The 26,893-nt window shown below is 40.3% G+C and overlaps 1 protein-coding gene across 1 annotated transcript; it reads left to right on the plus strand.

The window, feature by feature from the left end:
• The first annotated feature begins 19,576 nt into the window (after positions 1-19,576).
• LOC114881867 lies at positions 19,577-23,374 on the plus strand. The gene is made up of 3 exons (XM_029198753.2): positions 19,577-20,512; positions 20,579-23,062; positions 23,105-23,374. The coding sequence occupies exons 1-3, from the start codon at positions 19,577-19,579 to the stop codon at positions 23,372-23,374; spliced, it is 3,690 nt and encodes a 1,229-aa protein (XP_029054586.2).
• The last annotated feature ends 3,519 nt before the right edge of the window (positions 23,375-26,893 follow it).

Genomic DNA, 26,893 nt, shown 5'->3' on the forward strand with positions numbered 1-26,893 from the left:
TATCTCCAGAGTTCTGAGATCGGGCGAGCAGACGCCGCGGAGCAAGCCCGCGAGCGAACCATCGGGCGCTGGCAACAGCGTTGGGATGTTAGCCCCAAAGGACGGTGGACACGGCTTCTGATACAGGACCTGGGCCAGTGGTCGTCGCGTCGCCACGGCGAGGTGACCTTTTACCTGACGCAATTCCTGACAGGACATGGCTACTTCCGCAAGTACCTGTTCAGGATGCGGAAGGCAGGGTCACCTCGCTGCTTGCTTTGCGGCGAAGCGGAAGACGATGCGCTCCACACCTTCTTTGTCTGCGATTATTTTGCGGACAAGCGAAAAGGTGTGGAGCTCGCCATCGCCGACAGCATCACCCCGGAGAACATCGTCGGGGTGATGCTCCACAGCCAGAAGCTATGGGACACTGTGGCACAGTATGTCGAGTACATACTGCGCCGCAAGCGTGAAGAGGGGTGCCTGGGGGCACCCCCCTCGTGACCCGAGACGCGCCGCTAAGGCGCAAATAGCCCAGCCCCGGAGCCGAAGTAATGCTAACGCGGTTCCGGCTCCGGGGGTTAAATGTAGGTATAGAGGTGGGGTTTTGGTGGGTATACCCGGAAGCGAGTACTTGCTTCCGGGGGAGCCCCGCACTACCCGTGTGTGGTCGTACCATTTGGTAGCCCCCTCGGTGTGCAGAAATGCATTTCCCCTCCTCCTTGAAAAAAAAAAATGTAATATACTGATTCCTTAGTACAGATCAATGTACATTAAGTAATAATATTATTATTACTATATCTGCATTACATATGTAATATACATTTAATAACAATATCATTATTACTATATCTACATTAGATTAACCGTAATATACTGATTCCTTCCCACAGATCAATGTACATTGAATAACAATATCGTTGTTACTATATCTGCATTAGAAATAATGTAATATACTGATGCCTTCCTACAGATCAGTGTACATTTAATACCAATATCATTATTACTATATCTGCGTTAGATATGTAATACACGTTTAATAACAATATCATTATTAGTATATCTACGTTAGATACAATGTAATATACTGATTCGTTACTTCAGATCAATTTACATTCAATAACAATACCAATATTGGTATATCTGCATTTGATATAATGTAATATACAGACCTTCCTACAGATGAATGTACATTTAGTAACAATACCATTATTACTATATCTGCATTACATATGTAATATACATTTAATAACAATACCATTATTACTATATCTACATTAGATATAATGTAATATACTGACACCTTCCTATATATCAGTGTGCATTTAATAACAATATCAATATTAGTATATCTATATTAGATATAATGTAATATACTGATATCATCCTACAGATCAATGTACATTTAGTAACAATATCATTATTACTATATCTACATTAAATATAATGTAATATACTGATACCTTCCTACAGATCCATGTACATTTAGTAACAATATCATTACTACTATATCTGCATTAGATATCTAATATACATTTAAGGTGATGCGAGCGTCGAAAACTTTACCGACAGACCCTAGAAAAATCCCTAGACGCGAGTTTTCAAAATACGTCCTCATTTCTAAATAGAATGCAGAAAAATTGCAGGGACATGTCCAGGAGGCCCTATAGAATGGTAGTCTGGTCCTTATATTATCCAAATCGTCAAAAAATTATTAAATATTAAAATTTATGTATGTCAACCGTCAAGAAAATGGCGGATCGGACTGACCTGCATCAGTTTATTCGTAATATAAACATTTCTGCCAATAGTTTTTCCAAATGGGTACCAGACTACCATTCTTTGGGTCGGATAGAACAAAACGAGCACCCAAGGGATGATGTACAGGGTGTAAAAAAATTAATTGTCACGACCTATATGGGGTGATTCTACACCTCTGGATCGGTGGAGATCTGTCAAAGAAAGCGACCGCAAAATTGACCTTGACTCCCAATTTCAAGGTGAAACTTTTTTATTGGCTTATCGTATAGTGCTCATCGAGGGGATAAAAATTCTGAAAGGAACCATATGCCGGAAATCAACCCTTCTCCTAGAAAAAAGCCGTCAAATTTTCCATATACGTTAATGCATTAAACGTTGAGTCGCCCGGTACCCCTCTCCAGTGATCTTGGCGCGTCAGTCTTGCGTATCGCTCGAATTTCATGGTATAGGACAATTCTTGAATTTCAATCACAATGCCAGCATATAGGAAGGGTAAATTCTAAGACAGCATATTTAAAAAGACAAAATAACTACTGCGTGTAAAAGAACATAAAAATGAATTTAATCCAAACATTCGTAATATAATATAATATGATACACGGTAGAAGAGGACCTGTCATGCGAAGAGAGGAAGATGAAGTGGAGAATAAAAGAAAAAGCGAGGGAGGAAAGAACCAAGGGAAAGAAAGTTGACTACAACAACAGGAGGTTATGGATAGAGGGAACTGAATGGAGATGGATAGAAAAAGAAGGGAAATGGAAGAGTACGTAAAATTTATAAAAAGAGAAGAAAAGGAAGAAAGGTGGGGGAGAAGACTCCACAGAAATACCCCTGCAAGGAGGAAAGCCCTCGGTTACTCAGATGCGCAATTGAGCTGCAATATTCTCGGTTTTGTTGATTCTATCAGCTATCTGTTGCCTTGATACTGCCTTCATACTGGCAGATCTATCTGTCCTTATAGCGGCATGCCTACCTCACCCCCGACAACTGTGATTTACTCTTACTGTAGCTTAATCAATTTAATTTAATTTAATTTTCAGTCCATTGAGTGGTTATGTTTGTTTTTGAGTTAAAGGGACCGGAGGACAAGTCTGATTTAGTTTGTTAATTTATATTTTATTTTTAGTTTTTACTCTAATCATATTAGAGCCTAGACCGGGGGTGGAGAAAGGCACGCGAAAGTAAGGACAGACAGAGTTATAAGGGATATTATTTTGTTTGCGTTTTAAATCAGAACATTTGTTACCTTTGTATTTTTTATTTTATTATGGTTATTTCTATTTTTATTTCTATTTCGAGTTTGATTATAGTCAAGCCGCTATATTTTCGAGACAGTGGTATATTTAGTTATATTTTGTTTTTTATATTTATAGTTTTGGTTATTTTATGTTCAGGCCACCAACCTAGTTATAAAATTATATATAATACAAGGAATAGACGCCGTAGTTTAGTTTTTAGTTTTAGTATTAGTAGTATGGACGGTTAAAACTACGTCAAGGAATGAAGGAGAGGATGTGTGAAAACTAGAGGATTAGGGGGCAAAAGACGGATAAGTTAGATAAGGAAGGGTGAAGACAGCAGTTTGTACAAAAGAGGAAACAGAGTAAGGAGGAAATGTAGGTTGGGACCGCTTCCGTAAAGCGCCCCGCAAACCCGACAGGGAGGCGGACAAATAAATAATAATAATAAAATAATATAATATGATACAAGTATGATAAGTAATATAATATATACATAACAATAATAAAAGTAATACAATAATAATAAAAATATAATATAAAATAATTATATAAAATAATAATATATAATATAAGATAATAATAATAATAAGTAATATAATAATAAATATTTGATGCAGTCCTTTGCGTAATAATTTACTAAAAGACCATAAAAATGAATTTAATTCACCGAAGTTTTGCACTTCGAATATGAACGCAAGATAAATGTTTAGTTTTATCATTTCACAGTTCGTTAACACATCGCAGATATGCAGTTAATGCATCAGTAAATTATTACGCAAAGGACTGCATCAAATATTTATTATCCTATTATATTTATTATTATATTACTTATTATTATTATTATCTTATATTATATATTATTATTTTATATAATTATTTTATATTATATTTTTATTATTATTGTATTACTTTTATTATTGTTATTTATATATTATATTACTTATCATACTTGTATCATATTATATTATATTACGAATGTTTGGATTAAATTCATTTTTATGTTCTTTTACACGCAGTAGTTATTTTGTCTTTTTAAATATGCTCTCTTAGAATTTACCCTTCCTATATGCTGGCATTGTGATTGAAATTCAAGAATTGTCCTATACCATGAAATTCGAGCGATACGCGAGACTGACGCGCCAAGATCACTGGAGAGGGGTACCGGGCGACTCAACGTTTAATGCATTAACGTATATGGAAACTTTGACGGCTTTTTTCTAGGAGAAGGGTTGATTTCCGGCATATGGTTCCTTTCAGACTTTTTATCCCCTCGATGAGCACTGTACGATAAGCCAATAAAAAAGTTTGACCTTGAAATTAGGAGTCAAGGTCAATTTTACGGTCGCTTTCTTTGACAAATCTCCACCGATCCAGAGGTGTAGAATCACCCCATATAGGTCGTGACATTTAATTTTTTTACACCCTGTACAAGTCTCCAGGAAGAAGTAATTTGAAAACTACGATTTCGTTGACTGTTCATTCGCGAAAGACGTGAACAAGGTAAAACAGACCAGAAATTTAGTTCCTCGTTTATTCTGTAGGGCGCAGTTCGTTCGTTTTCTACGGTCGACCGCGCGCTCATTCGCAGCTCGTATATCTGAATCTGTGTGCGTCGACCGAACCATCGACGACGATATAATGTTTCGTGGAGAATGGGACGTTCGAGCCTGGAAGAGGCGATAGACTTTGACGCGTGAATTTCTTTTTCACGCGTCGTTCTATCGACTACGATAGCGATTTTCAACCCATATATCATGAGATCATTATGTCTATCATTATTTGTTGTTGCTATTATTTTTTTGTTTTGGTAAAACTGCAGAATAAATACGTGCTTCCCAATTTCCGGATATGATATTCTATTCTTTTTTAGAAAAATATGAACGGCCAAGAATGGTTACTAATATAGTTCTCCAGGTATAAATGGGGTCATTACGAGGTCTGCTGGTATTGCTTTGAGACCAGCGGGATAGATAAGCGACCATATTAGCGGACGACTCTCCTACCTGAAACAGGGGTACACCGCGTTCTGTTCCAGCTCATTGTGACGCCAATTTTCATTTCTCGTCACTGATGGTGACGTGAAAAAGTGATCGATTTAGCATGTAATGACTGAAAATCGATTTTTTCAACAACTTTTTCGTATACATATAAAGAGCGGTCTCATTTAGTTTCCGACATATTCGCAGAAAGCTGCCGATACAGATGCATTGAATTCTACCTATAGTTGTTCATATGTGACAGCATACATACGCGTCAGATTGGTTGCCATTTACCTTCCCTTTAGGAACGAGGGTCGAGCAGGAGTAAAGGTTCCGTTCACAACTACATATACCAGACTCCAAGAAATGTCTATTCAAATTCAATTACAAGTGAATGTTATTGATGTAATAAGTTAGGTTAGGGTATATATCCACATCCGGCCGCCGTAAGACGGTCGGCAACGCTTTTATTTAAATAATATATAATACGCATTTTTAATAGCTTTTGTTCATTTCTTAGAATTTCTTTTTATACTTCTTTTGATAATTAATTTATTATTATTTCAGAAAAACATTGCCGGCCGCTTTACGGCAGCCGAATTTAAATATACAGTCTTTCCTAACCCATCAGATCAATAATATTCATTTCTAATTGAATTGGAATACACATTTCTTGAAGTCTGGTATATGCAGTTATGAACGGAGCCTTTACGGTCGCCAACCCTCGTTTCTAAACAGAAGACAAATGGCCAGCGGATGACAACCAACACTTACACATGTGCTGTCGTAGGCCCTCATCTATAGGTAGAATTCAATATGTTATATCGAAAGTTTTTCGTAAATATCTCGGAAAGTAAGCGAGACCGTCGCTTATATGTTCCGGAAAAAATGGTTCAAAATATTGGTTGCTATAAAACATATCTAAAAATATTTTGCATTCAAACCGTTATATAATTTTTTATCTGAAAGCATGTATTTCATATACAGTAAATGGTGGTATATGCAAGAGGGATTGTATCTTCGAAATACATGGTATCCAAATATTGCTTTGGTTCTTCAATGATAAGTGATAGAATTAAATTTACCTCATATGCATAATTACAGCTATAACTAATTGAATATGTTCAGTTCTGTTGTAATTGACGTTCCAACAACCTATTACACTATGGCTTTACATTTTAAAATAATGGTAAAATATTTTTGACCAGCTTTACGAGGCCAATGCAACAATAAAACTGTTGTACTTTTACCAATGTGTCAGCGACGGCTTATTTTTAAGGGTCGTCGAGGGCAATTAACCCAACTCTAGTTTGCTTTCGTACGCTTTATGATGGACACTTGGACTGCGTGAGGTCTTGAAAGAGGGTGAGTGAGACTAAACAGGCCTGGTGATCGGGGATGGCTGATGACCACGTTGAGTCTCTAGGAATCGAAGGATTGCTTGTTTGAATGGAAACTGTTTACAACAGGCAAGCGGCCCGCAGGAAAGTTCTTTCAGAATCGCCTGCAAAAACTGCTCAAGGCCGCAGGGTGAAATTACGATAGGTCTGGGCGCTGTGCTTTCGGAGTTAGAAAAATTGAAGTAGGCAAACGGTTGAGGGAGGCCATATGTATTTTGTCAGCGCGTTTCCCCTTCAAGGGAAAGTATCCAATCGACCGGAGTGTCGTAAACAAAAGAGTATACATACTGTCGAAGACGTCCTCACAACCGAGGATTTTTGGGACAGCAGGATATCATTGTGTTTAGCAAAAGTTTAACATTTTATACGCCCACTATTATTTAGTCACCCGCTCGGTTAGTCTTACAATAATGTACTTTATTATTGTTTGTAAAATACAATAATGTACTTCATATAGTTTGAATTATATTTATTTATTTATTTATTCAGAATATGCTGCGAAACTATTGACTAGAAATTAGGTGCTTTATGATGTTAGGAAAAGCACGTGATTTACATGAAACCGGACAGTTTGTTCCTATTGAAAATTAATGTAATTTACAAAGTAACAATAATAATAGAATAAACAACATAGAATCGACTCCTCGGCTACATGTAAATGATGTGTACGGACGCAGAATCGACAGCTCGGCTGGATAAATGTAACCTTTGAAAACAGAGAGCCGACACCTCGGTTGGTTTTGATTTCGATCTCTCTGGCTTTTCGCCAACTTGTAACATCAATTTTAGCAAGTAATGACAATTCAAACTATATCGTGTTTGCTATCATTTTAATCAGAAACATCTCTCTAATGCGTTAGTAAAAGTTTCAATGAGAAAAAGTCAAAAATAAAAAAGTTTTATAATTGAATTCGTATTAGTAACACCGATACGTCTCCGCTCCTCGCATTGAATCCTTGGACCTCTCGTTCCACCACTATCTGTCCCTTTCTACGTTCACGCTTGGCTTTCGCCGCATGTAAACACAGAATCGACACCTAGGCTGGAATGTAACTACTGTGTTCCAATCTCGGTTGCATTTATTCTGCCAAGATATCGATTCTGTGTTTACATGCGGAGCGACCCAAGCGTGAACGTAGAAAGGGACAGATAGTGGAGGCGAGAGAGGTCCAAGCATTGAAAGCGAGGAGCCGAAACGTATCGGTGTTACTAATACGAATTCAATTATAAAACTTTATTTTTGACTTTTTCTCATTGAAACTTTTACTAGCGCATTGGAGAGATTTTTCTAATTAAAATGATACCAAACATGATACAAGTTGGACTGTATTTACTTGTATTGACGATAAAAAGTTTCGGACTAAGAGAAGGGTAACGAATGAAAAAGACAGAAACTACGATCGTGATAATCGGCAGTCCCTCTTTCACTTGTTGTCCTTTTCTACGTTTGAAACTGTCAGCAAACTTCTAACAAGGTACGAACTGTGATCACCCGATCGGAGAGCGCCAACGGAGGAAATGCCTGCAATGTGTACAATGCTTTTATTGCAGTCAACTTTTAAAAACGTAGGCGAAACATCGACCGTTTGCTAGACGGTCAAGAGGATTACGACGTCAGGGCTAATCGCTTCCAAATGTTGGGAAAAGTCAAGGCCTGAGGGAAATACAGTGGGTCACAAAATTATTCGCTCACTAACCGAATACCTCATTGGATCAAATGACTTGAGGCTTTTTGAAAAGCTATAAAAATTAATGTACTAACAAGGGAACATTTAAATTTAAGTATCCACCACTGTCCTGCTTTAAATATTGGCAAATCAATGTTTTCCTTTGCTTCTAACGCCCATTTTCGAATATCAATATCATGAACTATGGATCCTCTTTCAAGAGCATCACGAAACATCGAAAGAGCAAAATCCGAATTTTTGAACGTGTTTCGGGAATAACATGTTTACCTTTTTAAAAAATATGATACGCCTACAATAAATGGCTTGTTATTGCGATTAAATCAAAAATTACATCGGAATAATTAAAACAACTATACACTATAATACATCGTTGAATTCATAATAAATAGGCGCTTTTATTGATTGGAAAAAAAGTACAGTTTTTCAAAACGGAGGGGGAGGGGAGTTCAATTTTGCAAAAAGGACGATTTTAAAAAAAAACTTACACGCAGCTTTATAGACCTCAAGAAACGGTATAACTTTTATTTCAACTATTTTTTTATATCTTTCGTTGTTTACGATTTATAGACACGTATATAGAAAGGGCGGCTCGGATAAAAGGGTTGATATCTCCCTGAAAGTGAAAAACGGGTAGCAACGAATTATAGTTATCTTCATAAACAGGTTTAATAAATATTTATGCAAAGTTTCATCAAAATCGGAGTGTATCAGTCCCCGATGTTCCCTTGTAAGATATGTACAATGAGTCCCATCGAAGTTGTCGCAGTGAAGTTGGCGCGCTAATGCCGCCGCGGCGTGATTGCGTTACCGCGCCAACTTCACTGCGACAACTTCGATGGGACTGAGTGTACTTGTGCTGTTTTAAAAAATTATAGTTTCTCGAAATCTTTGTAATAAATAACGAAGGGTAATGTTTCAACTTTTTTATGTGAGTCTATAATGAAAATTTAAAATATGTCTTTCGTACATTCAAATAATTCACATTGACTTGACGACCTCGCTAATAAGCCTTTTTTTTTTTTTTTTTTTTTTTTTTTTTTATGGAAGAGGAAATACGTTTACGTACGCCCAAGACATTCCCTTTCGCACTCGGCTAAGGGAAAGCTCGGGCAGTGTGGGACTCATACCACCTAGAAGGGATGATGTACTACCCACTAAAACCTCTTCCCCTGCACTATCTTATTACTACCTTATTCTATCGGGAAGGGCGACAGTCTATTATTTTCAATAATATTCACGAAGTGACATCTCAGCCGCTGTATGTCATGGGAATAGTTTTCTAAGCAAGGGTTTCCACCCAAAACTATAGTAGTGATGTATGCCGCCGCGTATACACCACAACTGTAACAATCCGGTTGCGCCTGAACTCTTTCAAAAAGTATACCCTTTTTGCGAATATGAGGAAATCGTAAAGCAATATATTTTTTTTCTTCCTCTACGAGCTTCTCATATGCACTGTCAGGTAAACTATCGTATACATGGAGTTTGCGGCCGTTGAAATAGATACTTCGCCAGTGATCAGAACAGTTACCTCCAATTATTTATACGCTTTTGTCACTGCGGCAGGGATTGATACATTTTGTAAACTGTAAATATAGGATACTTTGCGTTTCAAAAGGAGTAGTTTCTCCGACCACACGTAAAAATCGATCTAACGATTCATCGTTTAATTTACTTTGCACAGGTAGTACATTTTTCTTTACGTCAGTTACGGAACAAACAGCAGTCTCTAATATATAGTATCGTACAGCATCATATGTGCAGTTTTCTTCCTGGACTGAATGACTGACAATGACACAGTCGCTATTTACTGCTTCAACGGTCATATTTGATGCTTCAACACTGTTCTGTGTCATGTTTTCATATTTATGCTTTTGTGCGATTTTTCTGTTACATTTTTGAACAGATGCGTCTTCTTTTGCCCGTAGGATGTATTCTGGATTTCTAATAGGCATGTGTCTATTGTGGCGGCTGTCCAGTATTTCCGGAAGCATGCACTCTTCGTAGAAACGCGTTAGGAAAGGTTCCATATGATTTGTCCAAAACGCGTCGTCCCTATTTACGCGGATCATATGTATGATTTTAGGTGTCCAAATAGCGAAAATGCAGTACTTCCGTTGCGTTACATACAACTGACCTTGTACTTGGTAGAAATACTGGTGCTTGCTATTCATTTCTTGTGTATCTCTCTTATCGAAGATGTTTCGTAAGTGACATATTGTTTCTATTGCGTCTATCGCTGTCAAATTCTCAGCAGATTGTGGGCATTTCAGTTCCAGTAAACCGTCATCTTCGATGAGTCCATCAGGAGATGCACCCAAGTATGGAATGTCGCGATCAATGAACAATCCACAAGTTCGAATTCTTGTTTTCATTGTATTCGCCACGTCTTTTCCTGCTATGTGTTCTTTATCGCGGCCGTATTTCATAGCAGCGGTATCGACAAATGGAGGATATAAAATGTTTTTTACCATTGCTGCGCAGGACGTTGTTTGTCTCATGCGACACACTGCTCCAAAATTCGAAGCAGTTAGCATTTCCTCCCTCAAAGTTCTCCATAAATCTGAATCGTTTTGCTCTCTTGTGTTCGTTTCTATTATTGTACGATTTTTTGCATTGTCTGCAAGCTTTTGAAAATGTTCCTTGCGAAGTTGAAGCAGCATATCACTCGGAAGATCCGGTCTTTGCGAGTTTGGACCATAATATTTATCCGTTCCTTGCACTGGCTTCAATTTCCTTGCCTTGCCATAGGTCATTCGAAATTGTTTCGTTTTCGCAACTTTTTTCTGACGCCGTTCCTCCAATCTCTTTACTAGTGGCGGAACGGTTTTACAGATGTTGTTATGCATTTCTGTAAGTACTTGTTGCGTATTGTATTGCGTAACAGCTCCTGCAACTCTAACATTGTAGGAATCTCTTGCACCAAAATTAATACGTTTTCCACCAATCTCTTTGCAGATAATTGAATTAAATGTTTCTGCGGGATTGTTTGTAACATTCATTAACAAACTATCCGAATAGCAGCTGAGAAATCGTATGGCTTTCTCGACTTCGCTATACAGACCGAACAATTTCAAAGATGGAACGTAATTTTTCTCAGCTCTGTTTTCGTCTCGCATACACATATGGCTGCGGCTATTGCACTCCTTGTGCTCACCAAATATATGGCCAGGAATACTTAAAATGTCCTTCTGAAGTTCTCTAGCTTTGATATGCTGAGGCCCTTTTTCTTGTTTTCGCGCATTGACTGCTAACACAACGGCTTTACGAATATTTCAAATATTTTTTTTAATGATATTTCGGTGCGCAACATAGCCACGAGCTCAGTGACCTTTCGTTTGCGTTTCCTCCGCAATGTGTCTCAACTTTTTACATAAATTACGAAGTAAGTGATTGGTACACTCTACTTTTCTAACGGTTACTTTTTGTTCTCGGTAAGGTCTGTTATTCACAATAGTATGATAGACGTTGCTATCACCATCGATAACAACCGTTCTATATATCAAGCCATGCATTCCAATGCTGCAATTGAAACCTTCAGCAATAGCATCACTTTCCATACTACTGGAACTGGCATAACGATCATAGTTTTTATAACATTTATGATGTTTTGGGGATGTAGCTTTTCGTTCCGCTATATCACATATTGTGCAGTATTTATTTCGTATGCCGATAAACAGAACTTTTCCTGTGCGAAAACCTACAATGGCACCAACACCGGAAAGTGAATTATAATTCGTACCATACGATCTCTTCATCCAGCTACCATCCGCTATGACAGTTATGTATGGGATACCGTCGACGACTTCATTGTTTTCAAAAGCTAATCGTCTTTCTTCTTCACCTGCTGCTTGCATGGTATGCATTGCGCTTTTCATAAACTCATCTACAAGTTTTTCACGGTACCTGCGGTACGTCGATTCAGCCATGCAGGGCATGTTCAGGGCGGCGCATAATTCTTCTATTTATGCATAGCCGATTCCGACTGTAACAGTTGCGGTCGTCATGGCCTCATTTACAGTCATTATATTTGAATGCATAGGTTCCGACCAAACAGTATCTTCGTAATTGCACATTTGGCACTTGAAGGAAAACTGTGTGAGACAACCAATCTGGCGACTACCGATCATTTTCCAATCGCGAAAATGACATTCAATACTTCGCGCATGGTTGTCGAACGTTCTATGTATTTCATTCCAAAAGAACTGAACGTCAACAATACGGCGGCCTTCTGGCACATTTTCCGAAATACATCTCATATCTACGTGTCCGGCCTCTACGATAAGATTGTCGTCGATATCGTTCAGGACGTTTTGTACAGTGGGTTTCACACTTGTGAAATCGCATTGTACAACGACAGTTTCGTTGTTTTCGCGAAGGACTTTTTTTGATTGTGGGATGGGTCCCGCATCTTTATTGTCGGTAAGAACCTTTTTTGATTATGGGATGGGTCCCGCATCTTTATTTTCGGTAAGGACCTTTTTTGATTGTGGGATAGGTCCCGCATCTTTATTTTCGGTAAAAACCTTTTTTATTGTGGGATGGGTCCCGCATCTTTATTTTTGGTAAGGACGCTTTTTGATTGTGAGATGCGTCCCGCATCTTTATTTTTGGTAAGGACGCTTTTTGATTGTGAGATGGGTCCCGCATCTTCATTTTCGGTAAGGACCTTTTTTGATTGTGGGATGGGTCCCGCATCTTTATTTTCGGTAAGAACCTTTTTTGATTGTGGGATGGGTCCCGCATCTTTATTTTTGGTAAGGACGCTTTTTGATTGTGAGATGCGTCCCGCATCTTTATTTTTGGTAAGGACGCTTTTTGATTGTGAGATGGGTCGCGCATCTTCATTTTTGGTAAGGACGCTTTTTGATTGTGAGATGCAACCTATATGTTTATTTTGGGAAAGGACGCTTTTTGATTGTGGAATGGGTCCCGCATCTTTATTTTCGGTAAGGACCTTTTTTGGTTGTGAGATGGACCCCGCATCTTTATTTTCGGTAAGGACCTTTTTTGATTGTGAGATGGGCCCCGCATCTTCATTTTCGGTAAGGACCTTTTTATTATTATATTTACAAATTAGTTGGTGGCCAGACATATATGTCCGACTGACCTCTTTTACGTTGTTTATAAGTTTTCCCAAGAGAGAATTTCTCTCTTTGAAAACTGTAGTTGATGGAATCATCGATGTCGACGATTGCCATTGTTCCTGTCGCCTGCAAAGTACAATGAATAACATTATAAACATCTGTAGGACAATTCACACAAGTTACTGAAATGTATAAATTGTAAGCACTTACAGTTTTCTATAAACTATTTTGAGGGAGAACTTTCTCGCACCCGGAAACCTCTTATTTGTACTTTTTTTATTTCCCATTTGTGCTTATTTTTTGCACAAATGCTTAGAAATATTTATACAAATTTAGGTTTATGAGTATGCTTTTGGTGTGTCTTCGCCGATATCACGAAAACGTCTTAGAAAGAAGTGGATGGCAACGCGGGTCATGCATTGGGACCATGGGCCATTCCCCCACCACGCTGCGCACGAAACAAAAATGAAGCGCCAACGCTGTGGCGTTTCCCAATTTCACTGGCAGCGACAGTTCACTAAGTGCATCGAACTAGTGAAGATGGATAAAGTTTCAGTCGAGTACCGAATTCCCAGTAAGTGTTTTTTTTTCATCTTTACTTCGTGATTGTCATTGACAACTACATTCTATGAGCATTTGTAACAAAAATATTTTTCTCGACATTTGCTTTGTTTCATATATCGGGTCATCGAAATTGTCACATCTTCAAATTGAAATAAAACGCAAAGTATTTGATTTGTGTGTCGTTACTTCATTTTAATACAAAGTCTATTTTATGACAAATTATGAAAAACAATATCATTGAACGGTCTTTCTTCATCAGTCTCTATTGATGAAATTGAAATCCACTTGTGTGACAATATAATTAAAAATTGAGTGCAACGCATCCGGCTCGTGACAAAAGCCGAGGAGGACATTATAATATTGTCTTTGATAATATCATAGTTTGGATAATTGTATATATTCGTGCGATAACTTGTGCAGAGAAAATATTTGTCTTCCGGATTATTTTTCCATGATACATTGACTTTTATGTCAACTAATTTATTCGTATTTTGTAATTCAACTCAGTTCAATACATGTAATTGTCAATGAACATTTATAATTTGTGAATAAATATATTTGAAATTTCTCTGCACTATTATTTATATTTTACAATCTTTTTTTAGAGGTTAAAAGAGGTCCGAAAGAACCGGATGAACCCCGACAACCGGAACCCCGACAACCGGAACCCCGACAAACGGAACCCCGACAACCGGAACCCCGACAACCAGAACCCCAGCGGCCGGAGTCCCAGCGGTCGGAGCCCCAGCAGCCGGAGCCAGAGCTGTTGCAATTGCAACAACAATTGCAGCAGCTCCATTTGCAGCAGCAGAATCCGCTGCTGCTGCAATTCCAGCAGCGTTTGCTGCAGCTGGAGCTGCGACGGCAGCCGCAGCCGCAGCAGCAACCTTACCTGCCGCAACCTCACCAGCTGCAGCCGGACCAGCATCAAGCTGGATATACTGTAAGTCGTATTTTTACTTTCCTGTTCGTAGATTGTTTGTGCTATTCATTTTTGTTATACATAATAATATAATATTTATTTTTGCAGTCTTACCAGCCGCAGCTGGCCCAGTCGCAACCTCACCAGCCGCAACCTTACCAGCCGCAGCCGGACCAGGATCAAGCTGGATATGCTGTAAGTCGTATTTTTACTTTCCTGTTCGTACGATCTTTCTGGTATTCATTATTTATGAATAATAACACAATATTTATTTTTCCCGTTACAAAGATCCAAGCAGCTTATGATTCGGAAGTACAGGCGCCAGATTAATAAGCTGAGAAGGGAGATGACGCCATGGCCCAGCCGCGGCCGCGGTCGCAGTAATGCCAATAGAGTTGGTCGTGGTCGCGGTCGCGGCTGTAATAGTCGAAATATTTCATTTTTTTTGTAATTTGTTTATTTTTAGTATTATTGTTTTTATATATTTTTTAAGTTATTATTATTATTATTATTCATTTCGTACATATTTTATATTTTTTAATTATATTTTTTTTAATTATATCATATTTTCCGCTACTTATGTTGTAGTCATTTATTCCCCTATTCCTTATCCTGTGTACTGCCGTCAGTCAAATAAAATATTTTATTTTTTATTATATATTTTGTTTACAGTTATTGTAGTATCCGTCCCTTTCCTATATCCCCCAAAACAGGCAAAGTGTGAATTATGTATATATACATTCATTTTTCTCGAGCAGATCATGACGAAGATTGTATATGAATGTACATATACTGAATACATGACAAATGTTTATGGTATCTTTTATTTTTTTTATTGAATAAAGTAAATGCATTATCAATTTTGCAGAATTTTATTTTATAATTTATCATTTTCTTTTTATTTCGTTCATAGTATTACAATTTATGTTATTGAAAAACATATATCCTGCGTTCCTATCACATTTATATAGTTCTTATTCCTAAACATTCGTACTTCGGAAAAAGATTTGATACCACTTATATATATCGGAGTACCATATCGGGACATATTATTAAAAAAAAAAAACTAACCTTAGGCATTCGATTTGTAGGAATATTCTTCCATTGGTTATGTTATATTACAAGAAATGTATATATAATATTTGGGTGAAGGAGTTATTTCATTCATACATTTCCTAGGTCATGTATGCAGTATCGTATTTTATACTTTGGCGGTGGCATACATAATATAGCTATCGTAGCATCCGTGTGTCATTTAGATGTAAGCGAAAAGTGATGTAGAATAGCATGAGGTTAGTTGGATGCAATAACTGAGGTGGCACTGAAATCAGTTTCTATTCGGCCTAATTTTCGATGAAACGTTGACTGTTTTACCAACGCGGAATTCGAAGTTCGGCCTCGACGCTCGCATCACCTTAATAACAATATCGTTATTACTATATCTGCATTAGATATGAAATATACATTCAATAACAATATCATTATTACTATATCTACATTAGATGTAATGGAATATACTGATTCCTTACTACAGATCAATGTACATTTAATAACAATATCATTATTACTATATCTACATTAGATATAATGTAATATACTGATACCTTCCTACAGATCAATGTACATTTAGTAACAATATCATTATTACTATACCCGCATCAGATTTGTAATAAACATTTAATAACAATATCAATATTAGTATATCTACATTAGATGTAATGGAATATATTGATACCTTCCTACGGTCAATGTACATTTAATAGCAATATGATTATTAGTATATCTACATCAGATATAATGTAACATACTGATACCTTCCTACAGATCGGTGTACATTTAGTAACAATATCATTATTACTATATTTGCATTAGATATGTAATACATGTTTAATAATAATATCATTATTACTATATCTACGTTAGGTATAATGTAATATACTGATACCTCCCTACAGATCTATGTACATTTAGGAACAATATCATTATTACTATATCTGCATTAGATATGTAATACACATTTAATCACAATATCATTATTACTATATCTACATCAGATATAATGTAATATACCGATACCTTGCTACAGATCTATGTACATTTATTAACAATATCATTACTACTATATCTGCATTAGATATGTAATATACATTTGATTACAACATCATTATTAGTATATCTGCATTAGATGTGTAATATACATTTAATAACAATAACTGTTTGAGAATCCGCTGAGCCATGATGGCGCTCACGGGCGATCGATTTATCGATCGGGAGTCGGCCATCTAGGTAACGCGTGAGCAGGGGTCTTTTCGGCGGCTCGCGCGCAACGACGCCATTATTGTTCATCGATCACCGTAAGCAACACGTGCTCACCAGTTATTGTTCAATGGTGTTCAAAGTGCAGATCACACACCAAATCAAGATCACCTAAACGCTCACTGGCAGATCAGGATCCATCGCAATTGTGCAAGCGACCAGGATCACCAGGTAATGTTCATTTACAAGATAATTCATTGAACTCGTGAGCCGCCAACCACGTGTCGATCAAGCACGAGATCACGGGCACCATCACAGCAGCGGGCCGAATTAATATAATTAACGGCGCTGAGAAGCTCGCTGCTTGAAAACTGTAAGGGCATTGTTCATGTAACACCAATCAGGTGACAGATCAAATCAATAAGTTATATGTCTCGATTCATGTAAAATTATTATTCACGACGAATCATTGTAATCGAAACCCGCTCAGAAGATTCATTTTCTCACGTGTAAAATTCAAAGCGCATCATTGTACGGTTCACCATCAATTGTAAGATCATCGTGTTCGCCATAATTTTAAAAAACTTGACTCAAATAAATCAATTTGTGAAACCGACACAGCAAGTGCAAAATTTTTTCCCAGCGCAATCCTTTGAGGATTTCCATCAATCCTGAACATTTGGTCCTTCGAGCCGGATTGCGCCCTTGCTGGACTCGATTGCACAAAATTGGTCATTGATCATTGTGCGTCTCACGTCTTTGTCTCGTGTTCGTAACGGTGTCGGTGGTCGGCCATCTTCTCTTCTCTCCTCTATTCAAATTCCACTAACACTCTCGCCACCTCACCAGGTGGCGCTCAGACGAATCACCCGCAGTCGATAAAGAAGACCACCGCTCAACGAACGCTGACCAACTCACTCACCCTTGATCAACGATGGCTCATCAAGTGAAGAGCACAGAAAAATGGAGCGAGATGGACAGCTCCAAGGAGTCGCTCGATGTGCCGGAAAAAAGCGCATCACGCCAGTCATCTCCCGCTCTGGCTGCGACGGTACCAGCGCGCCGAACACCGTCGCCGCATCAACATGCGACACGCGCCAGTGCACCTTCCTCTCTGCCTGTCGATCTGCAGCTCAAGGTCAAGACGCAGCAGGGACGGCTGCGCTCAATGAGGCGTCTGCTCACCACGCTTCAAGAGAATTCGGGCCAGCTCTCGAAGGAAGAGCTCGACGACCTGAAGCAGCAGGCCGACGAGGTCCTGAAGGCATTTGGGAAAGAGCACGCTCATTTCGAGGTGGTGTGGCCCTCCTCGATGACGGATCATCCATACTTCAACGAGGAACTCCATGAGCAGATGCAGGACGCTCACTCCGACGCTAAGTCCCTGATTGCCAAGGAGAGGGCCAGGCTCACGGCTCAACGACCGGTTCAACAGCCAGATCAACCAAGCAAGACGCCAGCTTAATCTAAGCTCCCAGATATCGCACTGCCTAAATTCAATAGTAGCTATACCGACTGGCCGTCGTTCATTGATTTATTCACCTCCGTAGTGATCAACAGAGAGGACTTGGACGACGTCCAGAAGTTTTACTACTTCAAGGGATGCCTGCGAGGAGAGCCGCTCAAGATTATCTCAAACTTGTCTCTCAACGCAGCCATCGCCCAGCTCAAGAGCCGTTATGAGAACAATCGTGGGCTCATACAAGCTCACCTAGATCAACTGGCGTCGCTACCTGCTGGGCCGCCGGTTATGGCAGCCGAGCAAGCGAAAAGCCTGAGCCAGCTCATTTCGACGGCTCTGGAAACGAGAAACGCTGTGCTCAATTTGGTGGATCCGGGAACACTGGGCGACTGCATGCTGGTGCATCAGGTCAGCCGCAAGCTGGACCGGACGACCAAGGAGAGGTGGGAGTTGTCGTTTGGGACGACGACAGAGTTCCCAAAGTTCGATTCGCTGGTAGAGTTCGTCACCGCACGCGTGAGGACCTTGGAATCGCTAAGCGAGGACCAGGCAAAGGTGGCTCAACCAAGATCGGCACCACCGCGGCAAGCAGCTCAACCTGCTCAGCTGAGAAGGCCAGCTCACGCCGCAGTAGCTGCAGCTCCAGCTCGCCAGACAGCTCCTCGAACGGCACCCGAGAGGCCCGACTTCGAGCTACCATCGCCTTTCGAGTGCTGCGACTGTTGCGGAGGGCAACACTACATTGTTGCGTGCGCACTCTTTAGGAGCATGACGCCCAAGGTGAGAGCACAGTGCGTTGAAACCAAGCGCCTGTGCTACAATTGCTTGGGCAGGCACAGCGTCCGCTCGTGCAAATCTACTCAAAAATGCAAACACTGTGGAGATCACCATCACACGATGATCCACGAAGGCGAGCCGAAAACGGTTCAAGCTCAAGCCGGCTCATCCAGATCAGCCTCCTCATCCGCTCAAACCACCGAGTAGGAACTCGGTGCAGACGTCAAACCGCCAGATCACAAAACACTCCTCGCAACCGCTCAAGCTCTGCTCACCACCTCAACGACATTTCACCAAATCCGCATCTTAATCGATCCAGGTTCCGAAATTTCGTTCATCTCCAAAGAACTCACCCGTCTGCTCAACCTACGGAGACACCGATCATCCATCACAATCATTGGTGTTGGTGGAACAAAATCAACTGAAACAAAGGGCGTGGTCACTGTCACACTCCAATCGATGCATTCACAACAGACTGTCTGCATCCAGGCTCACGTGCTCACAGCCGTATCGACAATCCTGCCATCGTTCTCAATGAGAACTCCGGATTGGCCTCACACTAGAAAATTGAGGCTGGCGGACAATGACTTTTTGACACCAAGACCAGTCGATTTAATCATTGGAGCGGATTTCTACGGAAGGATCATCAAGCCAAATATCATCAAGGGGTCACCAACAACACCAATTGCTCAACTTTCCATTTTTGGATGGCTCGTCATTGGCCCAGTCAACGAATCACACTCAAATACTAATTATTCACACTTTGCAGTTGCTCAAGACGACCAGAGCAATCTACAAGAGCTGCTCACCAAATTCTGGGTTCAAGAGGAGTCACCAATGGACATTCCAAGCACGCTCACTCCGGAGGAAGAAGAATGCGAATCACATTTCTGTGCGACTCACTCTCGTGATCACACAGGAAGATACATCGTTCGCATTCCACTCAAGGCACCAGCATCGCTCTTAGGCAATTCACACAAGATTGCTCAAAGATGTCTACAAAGCACTTTGCGACGACTTTCCAAGGATTCAACATACAACCAGCTCTACGTCGAGTTCATGAAAGAGTACGAAGAATTAGGACACATGGTAAAGACTCCAGATCACCAAAGAATTTCATCAAGAGAGGCTGAGAACGTTGGGCCCGACGGGGAGATGACCTTGGCACATGATGTTTCGGCATCAGGAGGGTTGAGGGTCTCTTCTGACGGTTCAACACCTCAGACCTCTGCTCATCTTCAACCATATTATTTGCCTCACCATGGAGTTCTACGACTCGATAGTTCAACAACGAAGCTCAGGGTTGTATTCAACGGATCAAAAGCTACGACATCAGGCAAATCAGTCAACGATTTAATGCATACTGGTGCTAATTTGCTCTTGAATGTTACAGATGTTCTAATTTGGCTCCGCCATTATCACCACATTTTTGCCACAGATATCACTAAAATGTATCGCTAGGTAGCAGTTCACAAGGATGATTGGGATCTCCAGCGAATTCTTTGGATCGATGAAGACCGCAATGTCATCCCTTACCAGCTCACAACTGTCACGTATGGCACAAAGGCGGCTCCCTTCCTGGCGACACGAGCACTCATGCAAGTTGTTCACGATGAGGGTCATCGATTCCCTCTGGCAACGCCTTCGCTCACACATGGCACATATGTGGACGATATCTTTGGAGGAGCAGACTCAATCTCGGAACTTGTGGAGGTCGCTCAACAGCTGATTGCATTGTGCAACGCGGGCGGATTTCCACTCGCAAAATGGCATGCGACTCACCCAGATCTTCTAAGGGCTGTTTCGACATCCACACAATCGTCAGCTCCTATATCATTTGACGACTGCACTACCAAATTACTCGGAATTCAATGGATGCCTCAAACCGACAATTTTGGCTTTTCATCCACGATCACAGATCAACCAAGTAAGTGCTCAAAACGCCTCGTATTGTCCGAAGTGGCTCGGATATTTGATCCATTAGGTTTCGTCTCACCGGTAATAGTACGAGCAAAGATACTATTACAAGAACTCTGGCTACACAAAATCAATTGGCACGAACCATTACCGTCTCAAATTGTATCACGATTGTTCATCATCAGAGAAGATCTCAACAGCTTGGCCAAGCTATCGATCCCAAGATGGTTCAACACATGGAACAATTCAACAGTAGAAATTCATGGATTCTCTGATGCTTCTCAACTCGCCATGGCAGCAGTGATTTATATCACTGTTAGCTCTCGGTCCAGCAACTCAATGAAGTCACTTGTCTGTTCTAAGACAAAAGTTGCACCACTGAAGAGGCTCACAATACCAAGATTGGAGTTGTCTGCAGCACTCCTATTGGCAAAACTCACAAAATATGTTCAATCAACGCTCAAGGTGAAGATCAATGCAACGCACCTGTGGACGGATTCTCAAGTTTCGCTCATATGGATCAAATCGCAAGCATCACGTTGGAAGGATTATGTTCGGAACAGAGTCATTCAGATCCAAGAACTCACTCCAAATGCGCATTGGAGGCATGTTCCAGGTACGTCTAATCCAGCCGACTGTGTTTCACGAGGCATTTCGACAGATCAACTCCAACGATTAGAGCTTTGGTGGAAAGGTCCTCCATGGATGGCTCGAAATCAAGATCATTGGCCAGAGCAAAAGGAATTCTCAACTTTAACCAGCGAGCTCGAAGCGAGACCCAATATCTCACTCTTTGCTTCAGCTCAAAAGCTAAGTCATCATTGGGATCTCATTTATAAATATTCATCTCTTATTAAGCTGTATAGACTGACTGCACTTTGTTTCAGATTTGCCTCACGGCTTAAGAGAAAGCTCGACACTCCTCCTGTGATCATCATACCATCTTGCGACATGGAGAAGGCGCAGCTCTTCTGGATTCACGCGACTCAACACTTGTATTTCACCAGCGAAATCAAAACGCTCAACTCAAGCTCAACCCTGCCTGCAACTCACCCTTTCAGTCGCCTCACCGCCTTCATCGATTCGCAGGGAACAACACGAGTAGGAGGAAGACTCACCAATACAGCGCGCAGCAGGGATGAAAAACATCCAGCGATCCTCCCACGGGACGCTCACCTGTCAAAGATCATCATTGAAGATGCTCACATGCGAACATTTCACGGAGGAACACAGCTCACGCTCGCATATATTCAACAACGGTATTGGATCATCGGTGGCAGAGCTCCTGTAAAATCTCACATCTTGAGATGCGTCGTGTGTGCTCGGCAGAGGGGCATTCGTGCTCATCAGATGATGGGTCAACTACCTCTCTCTCGAGTCACACCATCACGACCATTCGCTCACACCGGTGTCGACTATGCAGGACCGATCACAATGAAAAATTCAAAGGGAAGATGCTCGAAAACGATCAAAGGATGGATCTGCGTGTTCGTATGTTTCTCCTCGTCAGCTGTTCACCTCGAGGTTGTCAGCGATTACTCAACCGAGGGATTTCTGGCAGCCTACAGAAGATTCTCGTCACGAAGAGGGATCGCTCACAAATTGTACTCTGACTGTGCTACAAATTTTATTGGAGCACAGGCAGAGCTCAAATGCCTGTTCACGTCAAGTTCAAGGGAGCACCAACAAATTGCATCGATTCTGTCAGCAGACAACTCTCAATGGATGTTCAACCCACCAGCTGCTCCTCACATGGGAGGAAAATGGGAAGCTGTGAAATCGATCAAGTATCATCTCACGATTGGTGAGCTCTTACTAACTTTCGAAGAGTTTTCCACTCTCCTAACACAGATCGAAGCGGTGCTCAACTCAAGGCCATTGGAACCGCTCAGTGACGATCCCGGCGACATCTCGGCGCTCACCCCAGGACACTTTCTCATCGGCTCAGCACTCAACACGATACCAGAACCATCACTGCTCGACGTTTCACCAGGTAGACTGTCTAAATGGCAGCTGATCCAGCAAAGGGTTTAACACTTCTGGTCTCAGTGGTCTCGACACTACCTGCAGAGACTTCAGTCAATCTCAAAGTGGCATCATCCATCTCACGACATCAAGACAGGCTCGTTGGTGCTGCTCACGAACGAGCATCTTCCACCAAGCAAGTGGCCACTCGCACGAGTGACCGAAGTTCACACCGGCAAGGATGCCCTCACCAGGGTTGCAACTGTGAAGACTGCAACCACAACTCTTATCCGACCGATCACCAAGCTTGTCATCCTACCTGTTCACCATCAAGCTGAGCTCACCCCTGTAGAAACATCATCAACGAGTTGCTGATGGCGGACGGAAATGTTTGAGAATCCGCCCAGCCATGATGGCGCTCACGGTCGATCGATTTATCGATCGGAAGTCGCCCATCTAGGTAACGCGTGAGCAGGGGTCTTCTCGGCGGCTCGCGCGCAAAGACGCCATTATTGATCATCGATCACCGTAAGCAACACGTGCTCACCAGTTATTGTTCAATAGTGTTCAAAGTGCAGATCACACACCAAATCAAGATCACCTAAACGCTCACTGGCAGATCAGGATCCATCGCAATTGTGCAAGCGACCAGGATCACCAGGTAATGTTCATTTACAAGATAATTCATTGAACACGTGAGCCGCCAACCACGTGTCGATCAAGCACGAGATCACGGGCACCATCACAGCAGCGGGCCGAATTAATATAATTAACGGCGCTGAGAAGCTCGCTGCTTGAAAACTGTAAGGGCATTGTTCATGTAACACCAATCAGGTGACAGATCAAATCAATAAGTTATATGTCTCGATTCATGTAAAATTATTATTCACGACGAATCATTGTAATCGAAACCCGTTCAGAAGATTCATTTTCTCACGTGTAAAATTCAAAGCGGATCATTGTACGGTTCACCATCAATTGTAAGATCATCGTGTTCGCCATAATTTTAAAAAACTTGATTCAAATAAATCAATTCGTGAAACCGACACAGCAAGTGCAAAATTCTTTCCCAGCGCAATCCTTCCAGGATTTCCATCAATCCTGAACAATAACATTATTACTATATCTACGTTAGAAATATTGTAATACACTGATTGCTTCGTACAGACCAATGTACGTTTAATAACAATATCTTTATCACTGTATGTGCATTAGATATGTAATATACAATTAATAACAATATCATTATTGCTATATCTGCATTGGATATGTAATATACATTTAATAACAATATCATTATTAGTATATCTACATTAGATATATTCTAATATACTGATTGGTTACTACAGATCAATGTACATTTAATGACAATATCATTATTACTATACCCACATTAGATATAATGTAATATACTGATACCTTCCTACAGATCTATGGACATTTAGTAACAATATCATTAATACTATATCTGCGCTAGATGTGCAATATACATTTAATAACAATATCAATATTGCTATATCAGCATTAGGTATAATGTAATATACTGATATCTTCCTACAGATCAAGGTACATTTAGTAGTAATATTATTATTACTATATCTGCATTAGATATTTAATATACATTTAGTAACAATATCATTATTACTATATATGTGCATTAGATATGTAATACACATTGTATAACAATATCATTATTACTATATCATCATTAGATATTGTTACGTCCGAATTATTTTCAATAATTCGACCGTAGCTAAGGTCTATTTCCATTTTCTTTCTGATAGTGTTGAGCAGTTTGACCGTTAACATACCGACTCTGTGCACCTTGTCAGTGCGTAGCACTTGGAAATAATCCCAGGCGAGGCACACAAAGGATGCTATAATTAGTTCTATTCAAATAATAAGAACTCAACCTTCCTTAGGACGATTGCCTCGTCGAAGCCACGTAGCAATAAACATATAGAAATTCGAACCCGCTAAGGTTAAGGAGAAATATTATCAACATCTTTCGCCGTGCGGTTAAGTAGTGCGACGCACTTGGAAGTTTCCCCGCTTAACCGCGCAGAACAAGGGAGATACGATTTTGTTTTACTTCGCGAGCAATATACCTCTCCTACCTGTGAAGCATGCGTCAGCCGACTCTTCCACAAGGAATGAATGCAATTAAGATCGAAACAGCTAGCATGAAACGGAATGAAACTGTTTGAATGACTATAGAATGCGAGGGTTTGCGTGACCATATCAGTAACCACTGAGGTTTGAAATTGTCGACCGACGTTCAAGAACGTTTCAGGCGAAGGTCGACTAAGGCAATAAACATCGACAATGAACTACAGCTAAACGTTAAACGTAGAGCGTTTAGAAAATGCGAAAATCGTTAAAAATTGATGTACGCGCAACTAATAACAATTAAATGCAGTAACGTATTTGCATACATCCGCGATTTGATAATAATTACAAATATCGATTGCCTTCCTCCGTAAACCGCCGAAATACAAATAAGATCGGAATAATAATTCCACGTTATTCATTATTAGTTATTCAATATAGTAAGTCAAACGTCTATTAAAAGGGCCAGATGTCTTCGTTACCGAAAAATCATTTATAAATACCATTTATAAACGCCTCTCTTTAATTAGTAAATTCAAACAAATAAAGTCGTAATAGATTTCGAACATTCTAGAAATTTTAGAATTGCGACGCATGAAATCCGCGTAGCGTTAGAGGGGTAAAAGAAAGAGATAGCTTACGGAAGATAGAGTCGGAAGAAAGGTCAAGAAGGGATGAGAGCTCGGGAAACGCGCCTAGACGAAACCAATACGCGCGGGCCTTCCCCTTCGACACGTACCCTGATTTGCCAAATGATGTCCCCACTTTGGGCCCATGATCGCGGGTCGAACCCTGAGATACGGTCGCTTGACTGAGGCAAATCACTCTTCGTCGAAAAATCGTGAGGTACGTGACGGGGAGCCCGTGTTCGCGTTAAGCAATAGTTGTCGTGCGAAAATCGTTGTAATTAGCTGCCCGGTAAAGTTCTTGAAAAAGGCAGAGTGCCGGGAGATTGCAGTTCGCGTTTTCCGCGGCAAAAGACTTTACGAATACGTTAAATTTCACACTTTTCAATTATCTATCCTTTTTCTCTTTTGTTTTTAGACCGTTCGATAATTAATATTTTTCTTTTTCCGCGTCGCGTCGTTTTGTAATAATCTCGTAATTGTCGTTTCGTTTTCGTAACCGTAAAACCGTCGAAAGGCCGATCGCGAACGCGTAGTGCGTGAAGAAGTTCTCATCTCTTCTTCGCCTTCCAGATTTCCAGACTACACCCGCAACATCCAAAGTTATAATCCAAGATCCAAAGTTATTGTCGTGTATTGTTTTACACTGAGCTTGGTGAGTTATTTATTTCATTTTCTCCACTACGACGAATCTGGATTTAGTGAGGCAAAACTGGCGATCTTGGAACCGCCTGTCCTGGAAGTTTTCCCCCAAGATCGTTCTGTTCAACATCTTATTAAGGTATCGAAGACATTTTGCAATTTTAACAATAATTCCGTTGGTTATAACGAGAGGCGGCCCATGATACCGTTGGTTCTGGAAGTTTTTCCCCTTGTGACCGTTTCCTCTCATCGTTATTTAATTGTTCATCGAAATGGCCGCTCGAATCATCTTTAAATTCCGTTCTACGATTCAATAGTTTTCAATATAACCTTTTTTTGGCGGATCTTGTTAAAACATATATTTAAATTGCATTTTTCCTATATTTTCAACAGCTCGAATTTTTGTAAACCACTTCATTTACTGTTTATGCTTTACTTTTTGAAATTATATTTCTTTTTGTTACACATAACTAGTTTCCGATTCATTTTAGTTTAACGCACTTCCTTCCTAACATTC

Source organism: Osmia bicornis, chromosome 1 (genome assembly GCF_907164935.1).
Source record: "Osmia bicornis bicornis chromosome 1, iOsmBic2.1, whole genome shotgun sequence".
Taxonomy (NCBI): domain Eukaryota; kingdom Metazoa; phylum Arthropoda; class Insecta; order Hymenoptera; family Megachilidae; genus Osmia; species Osmia bicornis.

What these genes read in the sequence shown, in the direction of transcription:
- LOC114881867 (XM_029198753.2), top strand. Translation starts at nt 19,577, where the DNA reads ATGCATTCACAACAGACTGTCTGCATCCAGGCTCACGTGCTCACAGCC. An exon ending in TGCTCTTGAATGTTACAGAT is followed by an intron (nt 20,513 to 20,578) that starts GTTCTAATTTGG and finishes ATGTATCGCTAG; the next exon opens with GTAGCAGTTCACAAGGATGA. An exon ending in GGCAGCTGATCCAGCAAAGG is followed by an intron (nt 23,063 to 23,104) that starts GTTTAACACTTC and finishes CACTACCTGCAG; the next exon opens with AGACTTCAGTCAATCTCAAA.